Below are 24,652 nucleotides of genomic sequence, written 5' to 3' on the forward strand. Positions count from 1 at the left end.
AAAAGTCAAACGGAGCACAAAATGAGCGCTGAATATAAATCCATTTCCTGTCTCTTTTGGGTCTTCATCAGTCCATCTTTGGGCTTTTTTCCCCTGTCTCCCGTTTTTACTCCCCCTTATGCCCCTCTAATCATTATCCATTGTACTTATTCGCCCTCTGTCTGAGTAAAAAGGCCTGTTATGAAAAGGTATCAAAAAGTCAGCGAGACAAAGCTCTCTCCTGCTGGCAGCGAAACTGACAGGCAAAGAGTCTGGCAGTCGTTAGGTTCGGCTGAAGGTATTAAGGTATAAATAATCCATAAAACAATACACGAGCTGGGTACGGTAACCTCACTAGACCCGGATGGATGGATGGCTGGCAAGAGGGGCGCTATTAAGCGCTGACTTAACCACTGAATTACAATAGATAGTCAATAATTCAAAACAGGCGAGTGCTTCTGTGATTCTGACACCAATCACGGTAGGTTAACTCATCGATGCTCAATCCACTTGAACTTGGAGGGATGGCAGCGAATCAACAAATGGTCATCGAATGATCGCTGCCAGCTCTCCCAGTTCAAACGGATTGGAGGTCTAGCGCCATCAGTGGCAGACCATGACAGATTTTAGGGTGATGAGGTCAAAGGTCAGAGGTCAGAAAAGGAATTTTCATACAGAAGGAAAACATGATCCAGAATTTACCCAAATTTTAAAGAAATAATGCGATTACTTCAGCAATTGTAAGTAGATTTCTATACAATGTTAAAGAGCTTGTCAAACACACAATAGAGAATATTGTGTTAGCAAAGCTAGCACACTTACCTGGAGGTAGATTTGTGTCTTTATTATTCAATCAGAAAGAAGTCACTCCAATTAAAAAAAAAAAAAAAAAAACAACAACAGAGAAAAAAGGGAAAAATACAACCAAAAATGTATTTGAACACTTTTTTTTTATCTTTGAGGATCTTATTTTGACTGACGTGAATAAAAATATATTTTGACTTCCTAAAAATGCAGCTGAACAAGTGTTGTTTTGGTCAAAGATGATTATAATAGAAATATTTTGTCTATGAACAGTTTTCTTTATGACGAACAAGGGACGTCAACGAGCTAAAAATGTGTTTTGGGAGACTAAAACACAACGAGATGAATGCCAATTTTCACCTGACAAGATGAGAACGCAGTCGAAAAGAGACGAAAATGCGTAGCAGTGTTGGTTGTGTCACTAATGTGACATGCTGCGGCGACCCCTCCTGACTCACCATGCAGTGTTCTCTCAGGTCTCCAGGCTTGCACACACGGTAAGATTTGTTTTATCTTGGTCAGAGAGAGTGTGCAATGTTTTTTTAGTCTTTAAAGGTTTGTGCTAAGTGATTACACTAAATGTAACTCATTGCGTTAGCATAGCCTTCGCACTAGCATTAGTCTAATGCTAACGGCGAGGGTCTTCTTAGACTCATGGACAACTTTTTTTTTTACATCCAGTTCGCGGCGTCTAGGTGAGTATAATTGATTGAAACTAATATATTATTTTCCTACTGAGTGTGTATTACCACCAAGTAGTTGGTGTCCATTATGTGCTCGTCTGTCAATGTTCATTCGATATAGTTGGAAAGATTTATTTTTATTTTTGGAGTAAAATTTTTTAATTTTACAGACAAAAACAATTTTAGTAAATGTCAACTGAAACTAGACGAAAACACATTTTGAGATGTATAAAATATGACTAAGACTAATTAGACTAAGTATTACTGTGATCCTTTGCTACGTCGCACTTTAAACTTTGCGCTCTCAGTCCATTGCCGATTTTTTTTTTTTTTTCGCAATTAAGGAGTACAGATGCGTCGTCCCGAGCTGATCGCATAGTCTCACTTTTGGTTGGTGCTACTTTGCGGCTTTTCACTCATCACAGCGGGTTCTGGTCCCCATTAACCTCGAAAAATTAGGGATCACTGTCCAAAATCCTAAAACTAAGACGAAAATTAAAAAGGCTCCCCAAAACAAACCCTGATTAGAACATTATCAATATTTTTTGTCTCATATATATTTTTTTGCATTCAAATACTATTTTTCTGGATCTATATTTTTTATTGAACTGATTTTTTTATATTAAAAATGTACATTTTGATTGAATAATAAAGACACAAAACTACCTCCATACACTTAGCCTTTTAGAGTCGAGTGAAGGTGTCTCAAAAGCTTTTTCAATCAATTTTACAGCACCCAACGAACACAAACCTATTCATTTGCTAATTAATCATACACTTGAAATGAGTTGTATTTGCGCATCGATTGTTCGCCCCTTCGCCATCACCAGCACATCAAATTTTACCCTTCGCATTCTCCTCTGGGGACATTAAGAAAGGGTTCCCCGCTCGATTGTAATTTCATCTCTTTTTCAGCATTGATCTCTCTACACCTTGTGAGGGGACTGATATGGAGATGGACATTGATTTGGGAAAAAAGGGTCACAAATATCTCGCCTTCACGCGAATTGAGATGTTTATCCGTTTCATTTGTGTGGTTTCTGCACCTGACACCTGTTTCTTCCATCTTACGCTCAAAGAACGTCACAAGAAAATGAAAGGGAATTAGAGCGTTTTTTTTTTTTTTGCCATGGCTGACAGTTGTCTTGCCAGCTGTTTAGGCCTTCTGCACGAGGAACCCCAAATAGCCCGAAGCGGTGTTTTTAAAACAGCAGGGCTTTTGGATTTACTTTTGCGCAAGAGGCAGAAAGTGGTAAGAGTGAGTGGTGAAATTGTAAATTAGCCTAAAGTTGAGAAATTGACGCAAACGCTCACAACTGATTTGGATTCCTGTTGTTTTTCTGATATGAAAATATTCGAGTGAACCCAAAGCACGCTGATGAAATCTTGGCCGTGATGCAAGGCAGCTGCCAGATTTCGGCTCTCTAGTTTTTACTTTGAAGCCTTCGTCGAAGCAATAGGCCTCCTTGCTTTTGGCAGCCACCTGCAATTTTATCCTCTGGCAGCATCGCAGCGTTATTTAAAAGCAAGGGCAAAGACAGACAAAGCAAATATTGCTAAAAAGTAGGAGGTAATGATATTGAGGATAGGATGTTAAGTGTTTTTACGATAATGGATGTCAATGATCGTGTTTCAGTGGCGTTGACAGCCATAGACGTTCGATAAATTTGAACTGGGAGAGGCTGACAGCGGTTGAATGATCGATTAAATTAGTGCTGCGATGATTAACTCGAGTAATTTGATTAGAAAAACCTTCGAATAAAATTTTGCTGCCTCGAGTATTCGTCTGAGTGGTGTTGTAATGATTTGTTTAGAAAAATGTTTGCATTTCCTTTTATTGATTTGGGTGGATAAACTGCCCTCTATTGGCAACAGTGAATATGACATAACTTATTTAACATGGCTGAATCCAGCTGCTCCATGTTAAGACCAACATAAGTTTTTGTTTGAGCTAATATATTTTTTTAATGCATTCGTAATTTAGTTTATAGGTATATTTAGCCGTTTTTTTTTTTTTTTTTTGGTTTTGTGGGAATATGTGCTTTAACAGTTTAAGAGCATTGTAAAAAAAGTTAGCATTTTATCGCATTTAAGCTATCGTTTGCGATCCAAGTTAGCCAGTTGTTCTTTTGTTGTACTTGGATCGTCATTAATGAATTTTTTTATATCGTCTGAGGCTAATTTGAACTTATATTTACATTAAAGTGCAATTTTGCATAGTTTGAAGCAGTGTTGTTTCTGGCAGCCCTTTTAATTTCCGCCTTAGTCTTTTGAACGATGATACCTATTAATCTTCGTCATATTTTAGTCATCTCAAAATGTTTGTCTTTGTCTAGTTTTTGTTGACGAAAACTCAAGACCAATTTCGCCTCGTTTTAGTCGACGTTTACTAAAAATGTTTCAGTCTGTAAAATGAAATAAAAAATACTCGAAAAATAAATAAAGGTTTTCGAATTAACATTGATGGACGATCACATATTGTAGCGTCTACAAGGACAACATCAACTTGGGCATAATAAACACAGCAGGAAAACAGTACATTATTTTAATTAATTTTACCCAACTAGATGCCACGAACTCTATATATAATAATAAAAAAAAAGCTGAGAGTTTTAGACGCTTGGCATTAGCAGTAGCCTAATGCTAACATGAATGCTATGCTAGTGCTATGAGTCAAATTTAGTGTGTGATAACCACTAAGCACAGACCTTTAAAGGCTAAAGCAACATTGAATATTCTTTCTGGAAAAAAAAGAAAGCAAATCTTACCGTGTGTGCAAGCCTGGAGACCGGAGAGCAGCAGCACATCACATGAGTGACACAACCATACACTGTTACGATGCAGGCCAACTACACATAAAATGTCACACATTGTAAACATGTGACGGAAACTTGCGCATTTTTGTCTCGTTCTCGTCTCTTCAGACAAAAACTGGCATTAGTCTTGTTATTTTTTTAGTCCCCTAAGACACGTTTTTAGCTTGTTATATACTTGTCATCGTCATGAAGAACTTACTGGTTGATGAAATATTTTCGTTATAGTCATTGTTGATGAAAACAGCACTGGTTTGAAGAAACACTCGGGAATTTTATTTTGTATTTACATTTAATGCTCTTTTGAAAGTGCAATTTTAGCAAGCCTTTGTTTTACATCTTCTAAAATTGATTCTGCAACGCAGGGCCGGCCCAGGCCATTTGGGGGCCCTAAGCAAAATAATGCAAAGGGGCCCATATTTTTGGCCCACCATTTCGTCACAGTGTACTGTGAAACCCATACATGCAATCCAACCCATACGTCCATATTTTGTATATTAATCAGATTTTGTTGCACTGCATACTTCAAACTTCTCACCCCAAATGATTGTCAGTACTTACAGTAGATAGCACCAAACCTTTTTCCTAAAAGAGGAAAGAAAGAAGTTAAGGAACTTTTATTTTTTTAAGCTTGTAATCAAGTATCAAAACTCACAAAAGTCAAGTAAAGCAAACTGTAGTAAACAAAATATAATATAAATTAAAGAATTGGGGGCCCCATAGTGGTCAGGGGCCCTAAGCAGCTGCATAGTCTGCGTATAGGCTGGGCCGGCCCTGCTGCAACGCAAGAAATGCTCTTAATTCGAAAACTTGATGATTTGAACTAACTAGTTGATAGATTAATCAAGTACTAAAATAATCGATAGCTGCAGTCCTCGATTGAATTAACGGTTAATTGCTGAAGATGAAAGATTGATCTGTTGAATAATCTAATTTTTCAATAATTGGTGAAATCTAACGTTGCTAGTCCAAATGTCTATCACTGTCAATGGCATTGAAACATGATCATTGGCTGTGAAAGAGTGAATGATAGATTAATATAAAAAAAAAGAAAAATCAATATGCATACTGTATATATTTTTAAATACAAATCAGATTTCTTGCTGCAATTGACATCTATCGGAGTCAATGACAGACAATGAGTTACGACTAAACTCCCACCTCAGTAACGTTCACTTCCACTGAACCATAATCAAAATGGATTTGACATCTGTTGCCGTCAATGGCAGACATAGTGTTATGAATAAACTCTCACCTCCGACACTATCACTGTCAATCAATAATTTCTCTTTTAAACCAAAAAAAAAAAAAGCATATTTTTAAAGCAACACGAGGTAATTTTTAAGTTTTGGTGTATTTTAGCAATGCTGGTGAAAAAAAGCGGTAGTGTATTGCCTTAAGGAAGACTGCGTTTCCTATGAGGACCAGCATACACCCGCACAGTGTCGTAAAATCACGATCATCTGGTTGCCTGCAGATGGATTAAGCGACATTTCTGATTCCAGCGGCTGTGTGAAGAATGAATAGTTATGAGGTAATGAATCTAGGTGTGGCTAAACAATAGCATATGATGTTTAGCAACCGTGTGGCTTAGTGCGGTTAAATTCCCCAACCCAACCGAACTCATCAGCGCTGACGAGTTCGTTTGAGGAAGGAGATGGTGGGGGGGTTATGCCAGCGAGTAAAAGCCAGGACAATGTTTATTCTTGAGTATCCTTTTATCCCTTGTACCCTCCCTTTTTTTCCTCCTCGGACAAAACTTTTTGTCTCATTTGTTGCTCTGCCATCTTTGCAGAATTTGCGCGAAAGCGTTCGCATCGACTTCCATATTTATAATGAATTGGCAAAGTGACATATGCCACAAAGCAGTCAGCACATTTATAGTTTTTTGTGTGTAGCAGGGATCCTGCCACCCTCCTCAAAGTTAGTGCCGGTGAAAGTGATACAGAACCCTCAAGATATAAAAGAGGTGTCATTCAACCAGTTGTCGGTCGACATATACATACAACATACAAATGTTATGAAAATATTTTGTAAAGGTTCTTATTTCATTGTTTATTTATTTATTTTGTAATTCAATGTGTAACTACTTGCTGCCATTTGCGTTCATCTCTGCCAATGGCAGCCAATGAGTTAAATTGTATAAAACAAGATTAAAAAAATATATACTACATCTGACCTAGAGGCCTTTTCAGACTTTTTCTTGTTACAACCATCTAGAGGGATTAAAGGTGAGTGTAATTACAGTAACTAGCAAACATTGGTGAAGTATCAGACACAGTGGAGCAGAAATGAACAACCTTGAGGGTCAAGGAAGTGGGCTTCCATAGCCCATCGAGCTTGACACCGAGGTTAGCGACACGCACAGCAGAGGGGCAGTCTATCTGTTTTGGTTCTGCCAGCAATTCCCTTATTTCCCCTCCCACTTCCATCTTAAGCACCTGACCTTTTCTCCATCATGCCTCCCCTACCTCTTGAGCCCCCTGACTGGGAAGGGAAGGAGGAAATGAGCAAGGGAGGAAAGAGACAGACACATAAAAAAAAGCCACCAGGCAAGACTGCAAATAAATACGCCGGAGTCAGAAAGCCAGCTTCGGTGGGTGGATGGAAAAGGTGGAAGAAAGAGGGGGAGGAGAAGTCAGGGAGAGTCAAGGTGGGAGGAAGATGACGGAAATCGCTTGTTTGTTTTAGAGAGAGATAAAAAATGCTGACTGCTATTATTTTTGATTGCATGTTGAACAAATACGTTCTATATTGTGACATTCCTAATATACATATAGACAGCATTCAATGGGTAGTATGGTAATATATAAACATATAATATAGAGGGGTATGTGTAAGTAAGGGAACTGTAGTCGTGCATTTTTTCTTTCAATTTTTATTTAAAAAAAAAAAAAAAAGTTTATTTAATTTATTTTCAATGTTTTTTTTATAACTTTATATGCAGAATTTTTGCAAATATTAGTGCTGTCAAATGCATAGTGTATGTACAAGTCCTTTCCAAAAATAATGTACTTTCATTCATTCAGAGAATATTAACAATAGTATTGTACAAGCATCATGCAAAGTTTTGTTTACAGTGGTACAAAAAAGTATCGGAACCTTTTGGAATTTCTCACATTTCTGCATAAAATCCCCATCAAATGTGATCTGACCTTTGTGAAAATCACACAGATGAAAACACAGCGTCTGCTTTAACTAAAACCACCCAAGCATTTATGGGTTTTCATATTTTAATGAGGATAGTATGCATACAATGACAGAAGGGGAAAAAATAAGTAAGTGAACCATCACATTTCATATCTATTTTTGATCGCAGGTCTTCAGACAGCTCTTGCACATCAGGCAATGCTTCCCAATTCTTACTGGGTGTGTGTTTTATAGTGGGCAGGGCAGCTTTAAACCACTCATAACTGATTGGGCACACACCTGACTTAAATTGTTTGGTAAAAAAATGTTTCAATTGCTCTTTAAGTCTCCTTAGGCACAGAGTTTACTTACTTCACTTATTTTTCCCTCCTTCTGTCATTCTTTCCATTCTATCCTCATTAAAATATGAAACCTATAAATGTTTGGGTGGTTTTAGTTAAAGCAGACACTGTTTTTTCGTCTGTGTGATTTTGACAAAGATCACATTTGATGGTGATTTTATGCAGAAATGGGAGAAATTCCATAGGGTTGAGATACGTTTTCATCCCATTGTAAGTAAAATATCTAAGAAAATAAATACCCATGTACAAAAGTGTTAGGGTGTGCGACGAGAGGGGATCCAAATGCAGACAAGCAGGGGTTGTAGCGAATAATATTTTATTGGTGAGCACAAACAATAACGTGGCGGGCGTAGGTCGTTCTGCTCCGGGCGACGTGGGGTGTGGAAGCTCGGAAGAAAGGCAGGCGTGGAATCCGATAGGGACGCGCAAAGTCAGGACCTGGGGCGAGAAGATAAAAGTCGTGAGCCGGGGATCATATAAATAATTAAGTACGCGAGATGCAACTGACGTGGTAAACAGACTAGTTGATCGGGTGACGAGGTGGTGGCGTCCACTGGATGATTGTCATTGCCAGCAGCTGTGGCCATCCACCCGTCTGGCGTCCAACCTGCAAATCAATAAAAACACTCACACCTGCCCAAGGTTGGCCAGGGCTCAGGAGGGAGGGGCCGAGGCCCAACACAAAAGTATTTGCTGTAGAATTCACTTCACAGACAGCAGCAGACAGTTTTTTCATCGGTCTGATTTTGACAAAGATCACATTTGATGAGGATTTTATACAGAAATGTGAGAAATTCCAGTCTCAGATACGTTTTCATTCCAAAGTACCTGTATTACGGAAATTCGGGCTGCAACTAATAATTATTTTGAAAATCAATTAATCGGGCGATTAATTAAATGATGAATCGATTCATCGGATAAATGTCACTTTCTTCAATTACCTTCACAATTGAACTTAGTTTTTTTAGGCATGTTGTAAGTAACAATGAACACAAAATGGATAATTTCCTTCAGAAATATTGTTTTATTACAGCTTCCTGACTTAACTGTTGTCTATAACTGGACTGTTTTAAGTACATTAAATTTGTTAAAGTTTCTAATAAAGAGTCTTAGTATAAAACATAAAAATAATTTCTCTGTACACAAATCAGACAAAAGTCCTGTTCAGTCACATAAAAAAAAAGTGCTGCTGATTGACATTTTGTCTTGTGGGCAAAGCGCTGATATAAATTGTTTCAGTGACTTCTTTTCTTTAAACCAACTAAACAACAAAATCGAATAAGGAGGAGGCAAACTGTAACGATGAATCAGTTGTCTTTATAAAACTGTTGTTCATAAATACAATCCAAATCCAATTTCAAAGCACTCTCTTGTATGACAATTTACAGTTTGAATGGGAGTTTGTGATATGAATGGGTTTATGTGTGTAGTTGCTATATAAAAAGAAATGAGACAACTTTTCTATGTAACAATAACTCAAGTACTAATATGCTCCTCCAAAACACAATACAAACGGACACCTAAGACACTGATTAGCATAATCAGCGCTTCGTGCCTCCTCAACAAAGAACACAAACAATACAATTGGCTTCAATTACTCACCTGTGACGGAGGCACACTTGATCTAACAACACACACGACACAAAACAATCTAACTCTTGCATAAGTATTATTGATTCCGCAACCAAACCTGAGTGAAGCAGTGAACTCTCTCTCTCTCTCTCTCTTGCTCTAATCACTGGCCCATGTGTGTAGCCTTACATTACACACAAACACGGATCCAAACAGGACTGCTCATAGCTGCCGGCAAAAATAGATGATCAAGTTCTATGGCAACTAATTTATAAACCAATTTTTAATCAATTTAATCGAGTCATTGTTGCAACCTTAATTGAAATGATATTCAATTTTGAGTATATTGTATAAATGAATATTGTTTTATCAACTATTTCTGGAGAAATTACGATGGGGCATTTCTGAGGTAGATAAGACCAACCCAGTTGATTTGGGGACATTTAGGGGATACGTCCTGTTGATACCAGGTGCTGTTGATTTGGGCACACAGGTTTTTTTGTTGCCATTGAAAATGAATGGGAAATTTGGACGTACATTGTCGTCAATGGCACCGACTTACATATGTGTCAATGGAATCCAAGTACATTGGCATCAATAGAATTGACATAAATGACCGTCAAGGGCATGGACGTGCATGGCCGTCATTGGCATCTGTGTACATGGGCGCCAAAGCAATGTAAATGCAATTGGAAATTAATGGAAAATTTGGACGTAAATGGCCGTCAATGGCATGGACGTGCATGGTTGTCAATGGCATCGACTTATTTGGGTGCCAGTTTAATGTCAATGAGTTGTCATGGTAAACAGTCAAAAATCACAAGGACTTAGTGGATGTTTTCCCACCATTGAAAATAAATGGGAAATTTGGATGTACATGGCTGTCAATGGCATCCCATTAGAAATGAACGTTTCCCCTAAAATTTGCCAAAAACACATATTTGGAAAATTCTGTATACAACTTTCATGCCCCTTACCATTCTAGATTTTTTTTTATGTGTAAATTATGTAATTTGGTCAAAAATTGTAGGGATACATTTTGAAGATTTTTTAATTTTTTTTATTTTTTTTAATGCACGTTTACGGGTGAACGGAAAATTTTGGTGGGTCATTTAAAATATTCCCTGCGTTGCGCGAAAATTCTGTTCATTTTGATATTCGAACAGTGACGGTTGGTCAAACAGTTTTGACTGTGCAGCGTGTCAAAGAAACGCCATTCTAAACAAAAACAAAGAATTTTACTATATGGGCCTTTGCCTTGCAAAGCCTCATCTAATAAAAAAAAAAAAAAAGAAAATTAGTGAAATGTTTATTAGTGCTTTTAAAATGTAATCACCTCTTCAGTTTCATAATAAAAACATGTTCTGCAACTTTGATTAAAAACTCTTGTTCGTTCTTGAATTATATTGAATTTCTCTATCTGACCTTTGACCCTTGACCTCACTACCCCAACATGTACATACCTCTTCCGTTTTATATTAGAAACCTATCCCTCAAGTTTGATAATAATCCCTTTATTCATTCTTGAGTTGTCTTGAACACAAACATACACAGTATGTATGAATGTAAAATACATGAACTCATTGGCTGCCGATGTCAGCCATAGACGTCCAGCCAGTGTGGCAAACAAGCTAAAAATATTCCCCGCCAGCCTTCACAGCTCAAATACATTATATTATATTACAAATCTATTTTTAACCATGTCAAATACCGCATAAAAATTGCATACACGACATATTTGCCGTGTAATTTAAAGACTCTCCGACCTTCTTGTAGTGAGTGTGCATAATTGATAACATTGATAAGTGAAGTATGTGCATCTGTGACCTTGAACAAGTACATTCATTCAGCTCGGAAGATCATGCATTGATTCCTCAGGCCCTCTAATCAATTATTTCACAAGACTATGGATTTACGCAAAACTCCATTAGGAAGTCCAATGGCAAACAAGATAAAGAAATATGACAGCAAAATGAATCTGAGTGGACCATACAAATGGGATTAGACGGTTTAAATCAGTCGGTCTGTATATACAGTGGGGCAAATAAGTATTTAGTCAACCACTAATTGTGCAAGTTCTCCCTCTTGGAAATATTAGAGAGGCCTGTAATTGTCAACATGGGTAAACCTCAACCATGAGAGACAGAATGTGGGAAAAAAAAAACAGAACATCACATTGTTTGATTTTTAAAGAATTTATTTGCAAATCATGGTGGAAAATAAGTATTTGGTCATTACCAAAAGTTCATTTCAATACAGTGGTACCTCTACATACGATCGCTTCGACACACGAACTTTTCGACATCCGACGTAAAATTTGACTCGCCATTTGTTTCTACATCCGACGACATGCTCGAAATACGACGACAATGGCAGCACCGCAGACGAATGCACGGCGGATTTTCTTGTGTGACAAATCAACACTGGTTTCAGAAAAGGTTGGTACAGGTGGTGAAACAAGGAAAAAGTTGACGCTTACCTTCTAAATGAAGATGCAAATGACAGAAAAATATGAGCGTAGGGTGGGCATCCGTGAAATGGCTCAACAATACATCTCCACGGTCCTCCTCCGACCATCGTTCGCCAGTCTTTATAAATTAAGCTGACAATTCTTATTGTGGTAACATCTCCAGAGAAATCGCCAACTTCGCCACGTTTTTATCATTTATTTCACAACGTATTCAAAACAAAAACACCTTCTGTCTGCCGCAATTGACGGTATTCTCAAGAAAACATTCAAAGTGAAAGTGAAACTCAAGCTCACCGGTCTGTCTCTGGCACGTCAGCCCCGCGGTGCGTTCAGGGTCAGCAAAAAATGTCCGCCACATTAGAACCCGATTCGTTACATTAATACAGGAATTATTATTATTATTATTATTCCGATTTTGATTTATAATTTATTTGTTTTGCTATGTGTAATTGCCATTTTTAATAGTACCAGCAGTATTTTTTAAGGATTTAGTGAAGGTTTTTGGGCTGTGGAACGAATTAATGGAATTATAATGTATTCCTATGGGAAAATCCTGCTCGACATACGACCATTTCGACTTACAAACAAGGTCCTGGAACGGATTAACTTCGTATGTAGAGGTACCTCTGTAATAATAATAATAATGCATTTTGTTATGTACCCTTTGTTGGCAATAACGGAGGCCAAACGTTTTCTGTAACTCTTCACAAGTGTTTCACACACTGTTGCTGGTATTTTGGCCCATTCCTCCATGCAGATCTCCTCTAGAGCAGTGATCTTTTGGGGCTGTCGTTGGGCAACACGGACTTTCAACTCCCTCCACAGATTTTCTATTGGGTTGAGATCTGGAGACTGGCTAGGCCACTCCAGGACCTTGAAATGCTCCTTATAAAGCCACTTCTACGTTGCCCTGGCTGTGTGTTTGGGATCAGTGTTATGCTGAAAGACCCAGGCACGTCTCATCTTCAATGCCCTTGCTGACGGAAAGAGATTTTCAGTCAAAATCTGTCGATACATGGCCCCATTCATTCTTTCCTTTACACAGATCACTCGTCCTGGCCACTTTGCAGAAAAACAGCCCCAAAGCATGATGTTTCCACCCCCATGCTTCACAGAGGGTATGGCGTTCTTCAGAAGCAATTCAGTGTTCTTTCTCCTCCAAACATGAGAACCTGTGTTTCTACCAAAAAGTTGTATTTTGGTTTCATCTGACCATAACACATTCTTCCAGTCCTCTTCTGGATCATCCAAATGCTCTGTAGCGAACCGCAGACGGGCCTGGACGTGTACTTTCTTCAGCAGGGGGACACGTTTGGCAGTGCAGGATTTGAATCCCTGGTGGCGCAATGTGTTGCTGATAGTAGCCTTTGTTACTGTGGTCCCAGCTCCCTGTAGGTCATTCACTAGGTCCCCTCGTGTGGTTCTGGGATTTTTCCTCACCGTTCTTGTTATCATTTTGACGCCACGGGGTGAGATCTTGCATGGAGCCCCAGATCGAGGGAGATTATCAGTGGTCTTGTATGTCTTCCATTTTCTAATAATTGCTCCCACAGTTGATTTCTTTACACCAAGCGCTTTACCTATTGCAGATTCAGTCTTCCCAGCCTGGTGCAGGTCTACAATTTTGTCTCTGGTGTCCTTCGACAGCTATTTGGTCTTGGCCATAGTGGAGTTTGGAGTGTGACTGACTGAGGTTGTGGACAGGTGTCTTTTATACCGATAATGAGTTAAAACAGGTGCCATTAATTAGAGGTGCACGAAAAACGTCCAATAATAGGAATTATGACGTCATCCCAATAAGTCCAATACCATTATATATTATCGGGCCTATCGATATTAATTTTGGCACGGTGTCGGTGGATTGGGATGTGTGCGTTTGAGTTGTTTCATGGACCAAGACCACAAAAGTCTCCTCTCCTCTTGCACCAAATGTTTAATCTGCTGACAAAGCACAATACCTGTTGGGTTTATATTTGTTTTAGTTCAGTGCTCATTGTTCAGGGGAACACATCATCAATAATATTGACTAATTGATGGTGATTGACTCAAATTTTATTTATTTGAAAAAATATTGGCACTCTATTTGAAGGCAAAACTGTTCTTGTCTTTGTTTTTTTCATTATAATAATGTTCATGTCATCATGAAAATTCTGGTTAGGTCAAAGGCAAGTCAATGCTGAATCCACCAGTAGTATTTTTGGCCTACACGTGTTCAAAAACCCATGTGAATATACATTTAAAAATTATATATATATTATCGGTTATCGTATCAGTATCGGCTTTGAGGAGCAGGAAGTTATCGATATCGGTATCGGTTTCAAAAAATGGATATCGTGCACCCCTACCATTAATACAGGTAACGAGTGGAGCCTCGTTAGACCTCGTTAGAAGAAGTTGGACCTCTTTGACAGCCAGAAATCTTGCTTGTTTGTAGGTGACCAAATATATATTTTCCACTCTAATTTGGAAATAAATTCTTTAAAAATCAAACAATGTGATTTTCTGGTTTTTTTTTCCTCGTACATTCTGTCTCTCATGTTTGTGGTTTACCCATGTTGACAATTACAGGCCTCTCTGATCTTTTCAAGGAGGGGAACTTGCACAATTGGTGGTTGACTAAATACTTATTTGCCCCACTGTATTAGGGCGGTTACAATTAATCGACTAATTGATTACCATATCAGTAAATCTCTTGATTTCTGTGGTCCTCAATGAAAGCATATCCATTACATTTCAATATTTGCAAACAATTGTATACTCAGATAATATGCTCATGCACTTTTCTCAGTACATAGTTTTTTGTTCCAATGAAATTTCCGACTAAAATGTTAAACACAGATTAATATTACAGTAAAACGGGATTATTACATGAGCTCATTAATCGCAAAAATAATCGTTTGTGGAAGCCCTACTTAATATAGCCCAGAAAACGGCATTGCTTTTGTCATGTCATGACAATGTATTTTTCTATCTTATTACACGTCAGTATTGTATTTATTCAGACTTTGATTTACAACCACACAACATTGTAATGTTTCCGTAGCGATAAACAAAGGATGCTTTTAGTCTCTTATTATGTCCCACTGCCGGTAATGTTCTGGGAAGGCTTTAGAGAGAAGAAGTCCAGACATTCTGCCTGTCAGTCGTCCGTTGAAAGCCATTATGACTTTAAGAGAGGCCATAAACGCCGTCCTCAGTTTGTCATGCGGTCCATCTGTCCGTCTCTGCGGTCAGCGGCGATAACCACCAGAGGCTTGAACAATTACTCGGATGATCATAGCGGCCTCTGAATACATTTCATCCTCTTGGCTTGTAAGTGAGGCCTCTAGTGTGACCCGCTAATTATTTTTCAATCCATGAAATCCATTGCAGCAACTGCTGCCATAATGACTTGACATTTGGAATCAAAGAATTCGTGTTTTTCTGGGTTTTTAGAAAGAACCGCAAGTGGATTTTCTATTGACGGGAGAGTCCTTTCTAATGTTGCACCAATACCATTGTTTGACTCCCGATACAGATTCCTGGCTGTGTGGTATCGACTGATGCCGATACTGTACCAATACCACATTTAAAAAAAATATATATGGCAGAAAACACAGACAAGACTGAAAAAGCAATTTCTGCTCTTGCACCACTCTTTAAAATAAACGAGGGATGTCAAACGATTAAAAATTTTAATAGAGTTAATCACAACTTAAAAATTAATTAATCGTAATTAATCACAATTATTCGCAATTCAGACCATCAATAAAATATGCCATATTTTTCTGTAAATTATTGTTGGAATGGAAAGATAAGACATAAGACTGATATATACATTCAACATACTGTACATAAGTACTGTATTTGTTTATTATAACAATAAATCAACAAGATGGCATTAACATTATTAACATTCTGTTAAAGCGATCCATGGATAGAAAGACTTGTAGTTCTTAAAAGATAAATGTTAGTACAAGTACAAGAAATTTTATATTAAAACCCCTCAATGTTTTCGTTTTCATAAAATTTGTAAAATTTTCAAACAAAAAATAAACTAGTAGCTCGCCATTGTTCAGCACCACCAATTCTCGTGGTGCTGAAAACCATAAAACCAGTCGTACCCAAGCGCCAGCAGAGGGTGACAAAACTCCAAAAACATAAGTAACAAGTGCACATGACACTGCACAGTCATTTTAATCTGTTTGAGCGGGGCATGTGCGTTAATTGCGTCAAATTGCGACAGCCCTAAAATAAACTGCTGTATTTTAAGCCAAGACAACTGTTGTGTTTGATAGAACAACATGTCTATATCCTGCCATAGCAGATTCATGGCACAATAAGCCCTCAAACTATTTTTAGTTGTCCGTTTTACCCTGGAAACCCCGTTTACAGACATCATGCAACCACTTTTGTTTCAACTAAGCCCTAAAACGAAGCTGAATAATTATATTTATTTTTCAAAGTGTCTGTCATTTTTAGCTTAGACTCATTAGTTGATGTCTAATATTTGGTTTAAAAAACAAAAACAAAAAAAACTTTAAATGTTCACTCGCTTTTAAACTTTTAAACAAATTACGTCACAATGAAAAAATTGGTGTCTGTAAAAAAGTCACGGATACCTACCTCATAACTATCAACTAATTGTAATTTTTTGTTACCGTTGAATTTTTTCCGATATGTTAGATGATAATCGACCCAGACAAAGAAAAGAAAAAAAAAAAAAAACGTTTAAAAGGGTAAATATATGAAAAAGAAAATCCCGACCACTCCTTGATGTCTGCGATTTTTGCATCGCGACCCTTGTCATATTACCATGTTTCACCAATAAAATCCCAGAAAAATCCAGCTGTGGCCATTCACAGCTGTGTCTTGACACTCAGAGCAGGGGTCGCGTTAACCGAATATTTTCCGTCGTTGACCGGTTTTTTAAAATGGTGACGGAAAAAACTGAAGTCCATCCGTCATTTTGACAGGTTGCAATTCACACCCCAGACCACAGGGTGGTGAGTGAGCATATTAATTAGCTATTGTCTCTCTTGATGCATGACATCGTTGGCCTTGCTTGGAAAAATGTCAAGGCAACTGAGCGTCCGAACTAAGGCTACGTTCATACTACAGGTCTTATTGCACGAATCCGATTTTTTTGTGTTTTTCCGACTCGAGTGAGGCATAAACTTGACGGTCTGAACGTGACAAGTCGCATAGAACGGGACCATTTCAAATCCGATCTGGGTCACTTTCGTATGCGGTCTAAATCCGATCTGGGCCACATTTTTCCAGACTGTCGCGGCGGTCTGTACTGTCCAGTCCCGCAAATCGGATTTAATGCAGCAATTACGTCATCAAAAAGCGAGAGACGGTACGGTAGCTACGGTAGTGATGCAGCTGTGCGTTATTAGCGCCTAGCTTGCCTTGAACACGGCTTTTTAGGAAGGGTCGGACTTGACAACAGTCATAAAAAAATAAAAATAGGTCTGAGGATAAGCCTGAGAATGATCGGTTTTCTCTCTGCTCCATATAAGCAATATTTCAACATTGCTTACACGGCTGAGAGTCGGGGCAAACTGCCCGTATGTGTGTGTGACATGCACGAACAGTGCGTGCATGCTATCGATCCATATACTTTGAATTTAAGCCTAAACGGGAATTATATATGCCTGTTATTTGTGTCCTCTTTTTAACAGCAACAAGCCTATGGCTACGTTCATACTACAGGTCTTAATGCACGAATCCGATTTTTTGTCATATCTGTTTTTTTGGCTTGCCCGTTCAGACTGCCTTTGTCCATTGAGACCATTCAAGTATTACGCATGCGCACTAATTCGCAGTCCGACATGCGCTGAGCAAGACGACGCGCATGCGCAGAAGCATCAAAACAAATGACCATACAATCACACATGCTGGCTGTCTTCGGTCATTCCAGGGATATCATATTTTGCTTATTAAAAAGAGGACACAAATAACAGGCATAAATAATCCCTGTACAGGTTTATATTCAAAGTATATGGATCGGTAGCATGCACGCACTGTTCGTGCATGTCACACACACATACGAGCAGTTTGCCCCGACTCTCGGCCTTGTAAGCAATGTTGAAATATTGCTTATATGGAGCAGAGAGAAAACCGATCTTTCTCAGGCTTATCCTCAAACCGATTTTTTTTTTTTTTAATGACTGTTGTCAAGTCCGACCCTTCCTAAAAAGCCGTGTTCAAGGCAAGCTAGGCGCTAATAACGCACAGCTGCTTGATGTGTGATGGCGCGGTGTGGATTCTCTGTTAAGCTTGTTCGGACAGAATATTAATTAAAGATGAATGAAAACTAAATACTATTGAATATGTCATTATTAACATTTTAAAAATTTAAGTGACGGGTAAAAATAGATTATGACCGGATTTTTATGACCCTGTCAGTCAAAATGACAGACAACGAAAAAGTTTAGCGCAACCTCTGACTCAGAGATACAGTACATGCTAAATAGTTTTTGGATCAAAACAAGGTAAGTGTGCGATAATATCTGGTGAAAATCTTACGTCTTAAATTCTAAGTCTTAAAGTCTTAAATTCTGCTCTCGTGTGCTCTCACCTCCAGATAGTGTTTCGCTCTTTAAAAAAAAAAAATTTTTTTTTTTAAAAATGCCCTCCTGTTCAAAATTTTTCTCCCCCCAGAAAATTGTGATTTTAAGCTTTCCAATGATGAATCACACATGCATATTGGACAATTTTGAAATTCTCAGAGCGGAACTTCAAGTCACCTGAGTGTTTTCTGCCATATATTTGTTGTTAATACTAAATTACTGCATACTCAAAAGTAAAATAATTGCTATCATGCCTTTGTCAGACACAGAAAAAAATGTTCATATACTGTATCTACGAGTGATTGTCATTGGTGGGAGGGTTCATCCTGGCCAGCGTAAGAACATTTTTTTTTTTTACATCATTAAAGGTGCTAGAAGTCCAATCCATTTGAAGTGGAGTGATGACAGTGAATGAACGAACGATCATTTGCTGCCACCCTCCTATTTCAAATGGATTGGACATCTACTATCGATAAACTTATCAAAATTCATTGCAGATGGATGATTGGACACCACACGTTTGGACGTTTATTTTTTTAATTTTTATTTTGGGAAGGGCAACAAATGCTCTTTTTTTTTTTTTACTGCGCCGTAGGGAGCTGGCAGCGGTCTTGGGTAAGGCGACCAGTGGTTTGAAACTAAATATTTCTTGAAGTGATTTTAATGCTGCATCAACGAGTCGTCCCCACTTTTTCGTAATTCTTGTTTTGCCTTTTCCTAACTTTGGTTAAATATATTTGGCCATCCTGCCATCAGCTTTTATGATGTTAAGCTGCCATCAATTAGATCTCGTTTGATCTGGTACCCCATCGCCCAAGCTGGCCAAGCTGTGCACCGTTGGCGCTAGCGGCGGGGCGTGGCGTGGCTCTCAGCGACTCCCTAATTATGTCGCTAATTAGGTCTAATCCTGGGCTCCAAAATGAGCTGCTCATTCAACCAGGTGTGCCAGACAGCAGAGTCTCATTTATTCACATGCCGGCCAGCTCTTTCTCAATGTCATGAGTAATGATCTATTGTCCTGCCTGACATTGTGAGTAAATAGCTAATAACTCAAGTGGTTTTCGCACTTGTTTTAAAGAGAAAATATTTGCAGTTAGATTGTAAAATCTTAATTTAATTTGTGAAGTGTCATAAAAACTCTTTCCAAATATTTTTCAAGAGTTTATGAAGAGGAGCTCATTTATAAACCTTGTCCTCTCGGTAAATCTACTTTGTAATGCTATTTATTGTAATGCAGCATGTACGTACGCGTATATTCAATTATGCTACATTTTGTACTATGTCCCATATTCCCCGTTTCTGTCCAGTTTCAGTTGACGAAAACTCAAAAAAGGTTTTAATCTAGTCTTGAGTGAAGAGAAACACAAAAATGTTTTAAAAATAATTAACAATATATCATTCACTGTATATTAACAAATGATTATTCATCTTATAAATAATGATTTAGGTTTGGTTTTAGTCGACTAAAACTGAAAAGGGTTTTCGTTAATGGACACTTAAAAAGGTTTTAGTCTGTGAAAACTAAAAAATGGTTGTAGTTTAGTTTTAGTCAATTTGAAAAAAAAAAAACAACAAAAAAACCAGCAATTTCTCATACACTGTACAGTCCCTGACAAAAGTCTTGTCGTTTATCCATTTTGTAGAAATAATTGCTAATAACCTGACTTTTAATTATTCAATTGGCTACAGAAATGGCTCATATGAAAGCTAAGACCCTCCCAAATCATGTTGAATGTACAAAAATATATTTGTTTCACTGAAAAAAGATTTATTATTCAATGAAGACATCAAGGTCAAATTTTGGCAAGACAAAAGTTTTGTCGCCAACAGAAGTAGTGTGAAAATTGAACAAAAAATTTACTTCAAATACAAAAATATTAGGGCTGTCAAAATTATCGCGTTAACGGGCGGTAATAATTTTTTTAAATTAATCACGTTAAAATATTTGACGCAATTAACGCACATGCCCCGCTCAGATTAAAATGACAGCAGTGTAATGTCCGCTTGTTACTTGTTTTTTGTTGTTTGGCGCCCTCTGCTGGCACTTGGTCCAAATGATTTTATGGGTTTGGGGAGTGAGCATGGTGTAATGACATCAACAATGGCGAGCTACTAGTTTATTTTTTTTATTGAAAATTTTAAAAATTTTAATACAACGAAAACATTAAGAGGGGGTTTAAGACAAAATTTCTATAACTTGTACTAACATTTATCTTTTAAGAAATTTTTCAATCCATGGATCACTTTAAGAGAATATTACTAATGTTAAATCCATCTTGTTGATTTATTGTTATAATAAACAAATACAGTACTTATATACCATATGTTGAATGATATATATATCCGTCTTGTCTTTTCATTCCAACAATCATTTACAGAAAAATATGGCATATTTTATAGATGATTTGAATTGTGATTAATTACGATTAATTTTTAAGCTGTAATTAACTCAATTAAAAATTTTAATCGTTTGACAGCCCCAAAAAATATATTACATAACATAAGCGAAAAAAATAGTGGTGCTGTGAGATCCAAATTTCATATTTTGTATGACTTCCATGGGCTCCAAGGACTGCATCCATGCGGTTCGGCAAGGATTCATACAATTAATTGATGAAATCATCAGGAACATAAAGAAAGCAGTCTTGCATGGCTCCCAGACCTCATCAACATTCTTGGGTTTCGTCTTTTATGCTTCCTCTTTCATCCTACCCCAGACATGCTCAATGATATTCATATCTGGTGACTGGGCTGGCCAGTCCTGGAGGATCTTAATCTTTGTCTTGAGGAACTTTGAGGTAGTGCAGTGAAGTATGCAATGGAGCACCATCCTGCCGCAGAATTTGTCCCTTTTTATGGTTAGGAATGTAAGAGGCAGCTAAGATTTGTTGGCATTTCACCCTGCAGACCTCTCAGGGTGCAGACAATTAAAAAATCGTGTGGCATTTGCCAAGGCCCACAGCCTGTCAAAAGGATGGACACTGGAGAAGAGGCAAAAGGTGGATTTTTTTAGATGAATCTTCCATTGAATTACACCACAGTCGCCGCAAATATTTCAAGAGACCTACTGGAGCCTGCATGGATCCGAGATTCACTCAGAAAACAGTGAAGTTTGGTGGTGGCAAAATCATGGTCTGGGCTTACATCCAGTATGGGGCTGTGCGAGAGATCTGCAGGGTGGAAGGCAACATAAATAGTCTGAAATATCAACAAATCTTAGCTGCCTCTTACATTCCTAACCATAAAAAGGGACAAATTCTGCAGCAGAATGGTGCTCCATTGCATACTTCAATCTCTACCTCAAAGTTCCTCAAGGCAAAGAAGATCAAGATCCTCCAGGACTGCCCAGCCCAGTCACCAGACATGAACAAGAAGAAAGAGGAAGCATGGAAGATGAAACCCAAGAATGTTGATGAACTCTGGGAGGCATGCAAGACTGCTTTCTTTGATGTTCCTGATGACTTCATCAATAAATTGTATGAATCGTTGCCGAAGCCCATGGAAGTCATACAAAATATTAAATTTGGATCTCACAGCCCCACTACTTAATTCGCTTATGTTATGTAACATATTTTTAAAAATTTGAAGTACATTTTTTTATTCAATTTTCACACTACTTTCTGTAGGCGACAAAACTTTTGTCTTGCCAAAATTGGACCTTTATGTCTTCATTAAATGATAAATCTTTTTTCAGTTTTTCATTCAACATCATTTGGGAGGGTCTTAGCGTTCATATGAGCCATTTCTGAAACTAGTTGAATAATTAAAAGTCAGGTTATTAGCAACTGTTTCTACAAAATGGATAAGCGACAAGACTTTTGTCAGAGACTGTAGATCCACTATTCTTGGCAACATAAGCCTCAATATCCTGCTTGCAAGATTTTCTAAAGGGGTGCTAAAGGCACGCGAGATACTAGCGGTGTAAGCAATAGACATGGTCAAGCGATGTCAAAGGTCGCGCGACGGTCAAGAATGGGAAACGCGGATTAGAGTAGGACTGTGTACGCGGCAGAACCCTTCAATTCCACGCAGAAGGCGAGGCGGGAAAGAAATGACTCACCTTGAAATAACTCCCTGATGGATTTGTACAGTCCGCTCCTGTGATCAGCTGACCTTCTTTTAAGCGCACGCTTTTCGACCCATTTTTCCGGACTGACCAGCCAAGGGCGATCGGCGCACGCCCTGTTGATTAGTCAATTATGTAGCGACATGCTCACTTTACACCCGACTCGTCGTGCTGTTTTTGCAGTTCTTCCACTTGTCAAACTTTCTAAAGTTTGCTTTATCTTCTGTTTTTCCTACAGTGATATGAAGCAGATGGCAAATATTTCTCTACAAGGACGAATATGGTTTACAAGAAAGTGGCGCGAAGGTAATGCTTTTCCATAACCACTTAATTATGAAGCACTCTTGCTTACATATCGCTGCAAATATGTTGAGTCGAAGATAAATGCGTCTACTTGTCGGAAATATTCGCAAAAGGACCCTTAAATCATGTTTTGCTGCTGCTGCTGCTGTGAACGATGTGGAAAATATTCAAACAATTGAGAAAGTTTGATTTTAATTATGATAAGGCACTCAAACTTTAATCAAGTAAGAGTGTGAAATCAGTATTACTATAGATGTAGTCACTATTACACAGTGATGGAATGTAATGAAGTAAAGGTGCTTCGTTACTGTACTTATTACATTTTTGTGTATTTGTACTTGAGTACAAATATGAAGCGGTACTTTTAACTTCACTGCATTTCAAATTGTCACCTGCATTACACGTTACTTTTGTTTTGTTTTGGGTTTTTTTGCCTCCGGCGCAATCAATAAGCCCCGTGCAACTATACCGTAATTGAGCTCTAGCGGCAGCAACACGTGTACAAGCAAGATTAGGCAGGTGAGCAAGATATTGACTGACAGCAAGCAACGCACCTTCAGCTGGGTGGGTGTTACACACTCTTGTACAGTAGGTGAGGGTTTGCACTAGACTACAGTCCCTGACAAAAGTCTTGTCGCTTATCCATTTTGTAGAAACAATTCTTTATTCTTTATTTATTGTTTATTTTCATCATCATCGGTATCATTGACAGTTACAAGATAGCATTGTGATAAGATTAACCCGGAGAAAAGACAAGGGCTGACGGGAGAAGCTTGGGGTTATTAAATCATGTCCCCATGAGACTAGATAAGATTATATATTGCTAATAACCTGACTTTTAATTATTCAATTGGTTTCAGAAATGGCTCATATGAAAGCTAAGACCCTCCCAAATGATGTTGAATGTACACAAATATATTTGTTTCACTGAAAAAATATTTATCATTTAATGAAGACATAAAGGTCAAATTTTGGCAAGACAAAAGTTTTGTCACCTCCAGAAAGTAGAGTGAAAACTGAACAAAAAATGCACTTAAAATACAAAAATATGTTATATAACATAAGCGAATTAAGCAGTGGTACTTTGAGATCCATAATTAATATTTTGTTTGACTTCCATGGGCTTCGGCAAGGATTCATACAATTTATTGATGAAGTCATCAGCAGGGCCGGCCCAGGCCATTTGGGGGCCCTAAGCAAAATAATGCCAAGGGGCCCATATTTTTTGTCACAGTGTACTGTGAAACCCATACATGCAATCCAACCCATACGTCCATATTTTGTATATCAAACAGATTTTTCGTTTCTGCTCTATTAACAACGTATAAAATTAGGTTGCCAGATTGGGGGCTCTTAGTGGTCAGGGGCCCTAAGCAGCTGCTTAGTTTGCGTATAGGCTGGGCCGGCCTTGGTCATCAGGAACATCAAAGAAAGCCGTCTTGCATGCCTCCCAGAGCTCATCAACATTCTTGGGTTTCGTTTTCCATTCTTCCTCTTTCATCCTACCCCAGACATGTTCAATGATGTTCATGTCTGGTGACTGGGCTGGCCAGTCTTGGAGGATCTTGATCTTCTTTGCCTTGAGGAACGTTGAGGTAGAGATTGAAGTATGCGATGGAGCACCATCCTGCTGCAGAATTTGTCCCTTTTTATGGTTAGGAATGTAAGAGGCAGCTAAGATTTGTTGATATTTCAGACTATTTATGTTGCCTTACGCCCTGCAGATCTATCGCACACCCCCATACTGGATGTAACCCCAGACCATGATTTTGCCACTACCAAACTTCACTTTTTTCTGAGTGAATCTCGGTTCTATGCGGGCTCCAGTAGGTCTCCTGCAATATTTGTAGCGACTGTGGTGTAATTCAATGGAAGATTAATTTGAAAAATCCACCTTTTGCCACTTTTCCAGCA

The 24,652-nt window shown here is 38.2% G+C and overlaps 1 protein-coding gene across 1 annotated transcript in view; it reads left to right on the forward strand.

Annotated features, from left to right (window-relative positions):
* Positions 1–24,652, forward strand: part of LOC130910911 (ephrin type-A receptor 7-like) — a 747,396-nt gene that overhangs the window by 147,369 nt on the left and 575,375 nt on the right. Inside the window, exon 5 of the mRNA XM_057828557.1 lies at positions 22,674–22,741. Coding sequence (XP_057684540.1) covers positions 22,678–22,741 — 64 coding nt within the window. The 5' untranslated portion in view covers positions 22,674–22,677. The remainder of the gene's footprint in view (positions 1–22,673; positions 22,742–24,652) is intronic.

This window comes from Corythoichthys intestinalis, chromosome 22 (genome assembly GCF_030265065.1).
Source record: "Corythoichthys intestinalis isolate RoL2023-P3 chromosome 22, ASM3026506v1, whole genome shotgun sequence".
NCBI lineage: Eukaryota > Metazoa > Chordata > Actinopteri > Syngnathiformes > Syngnathidae > Corythoichthys > Corythoichthys intestinalis.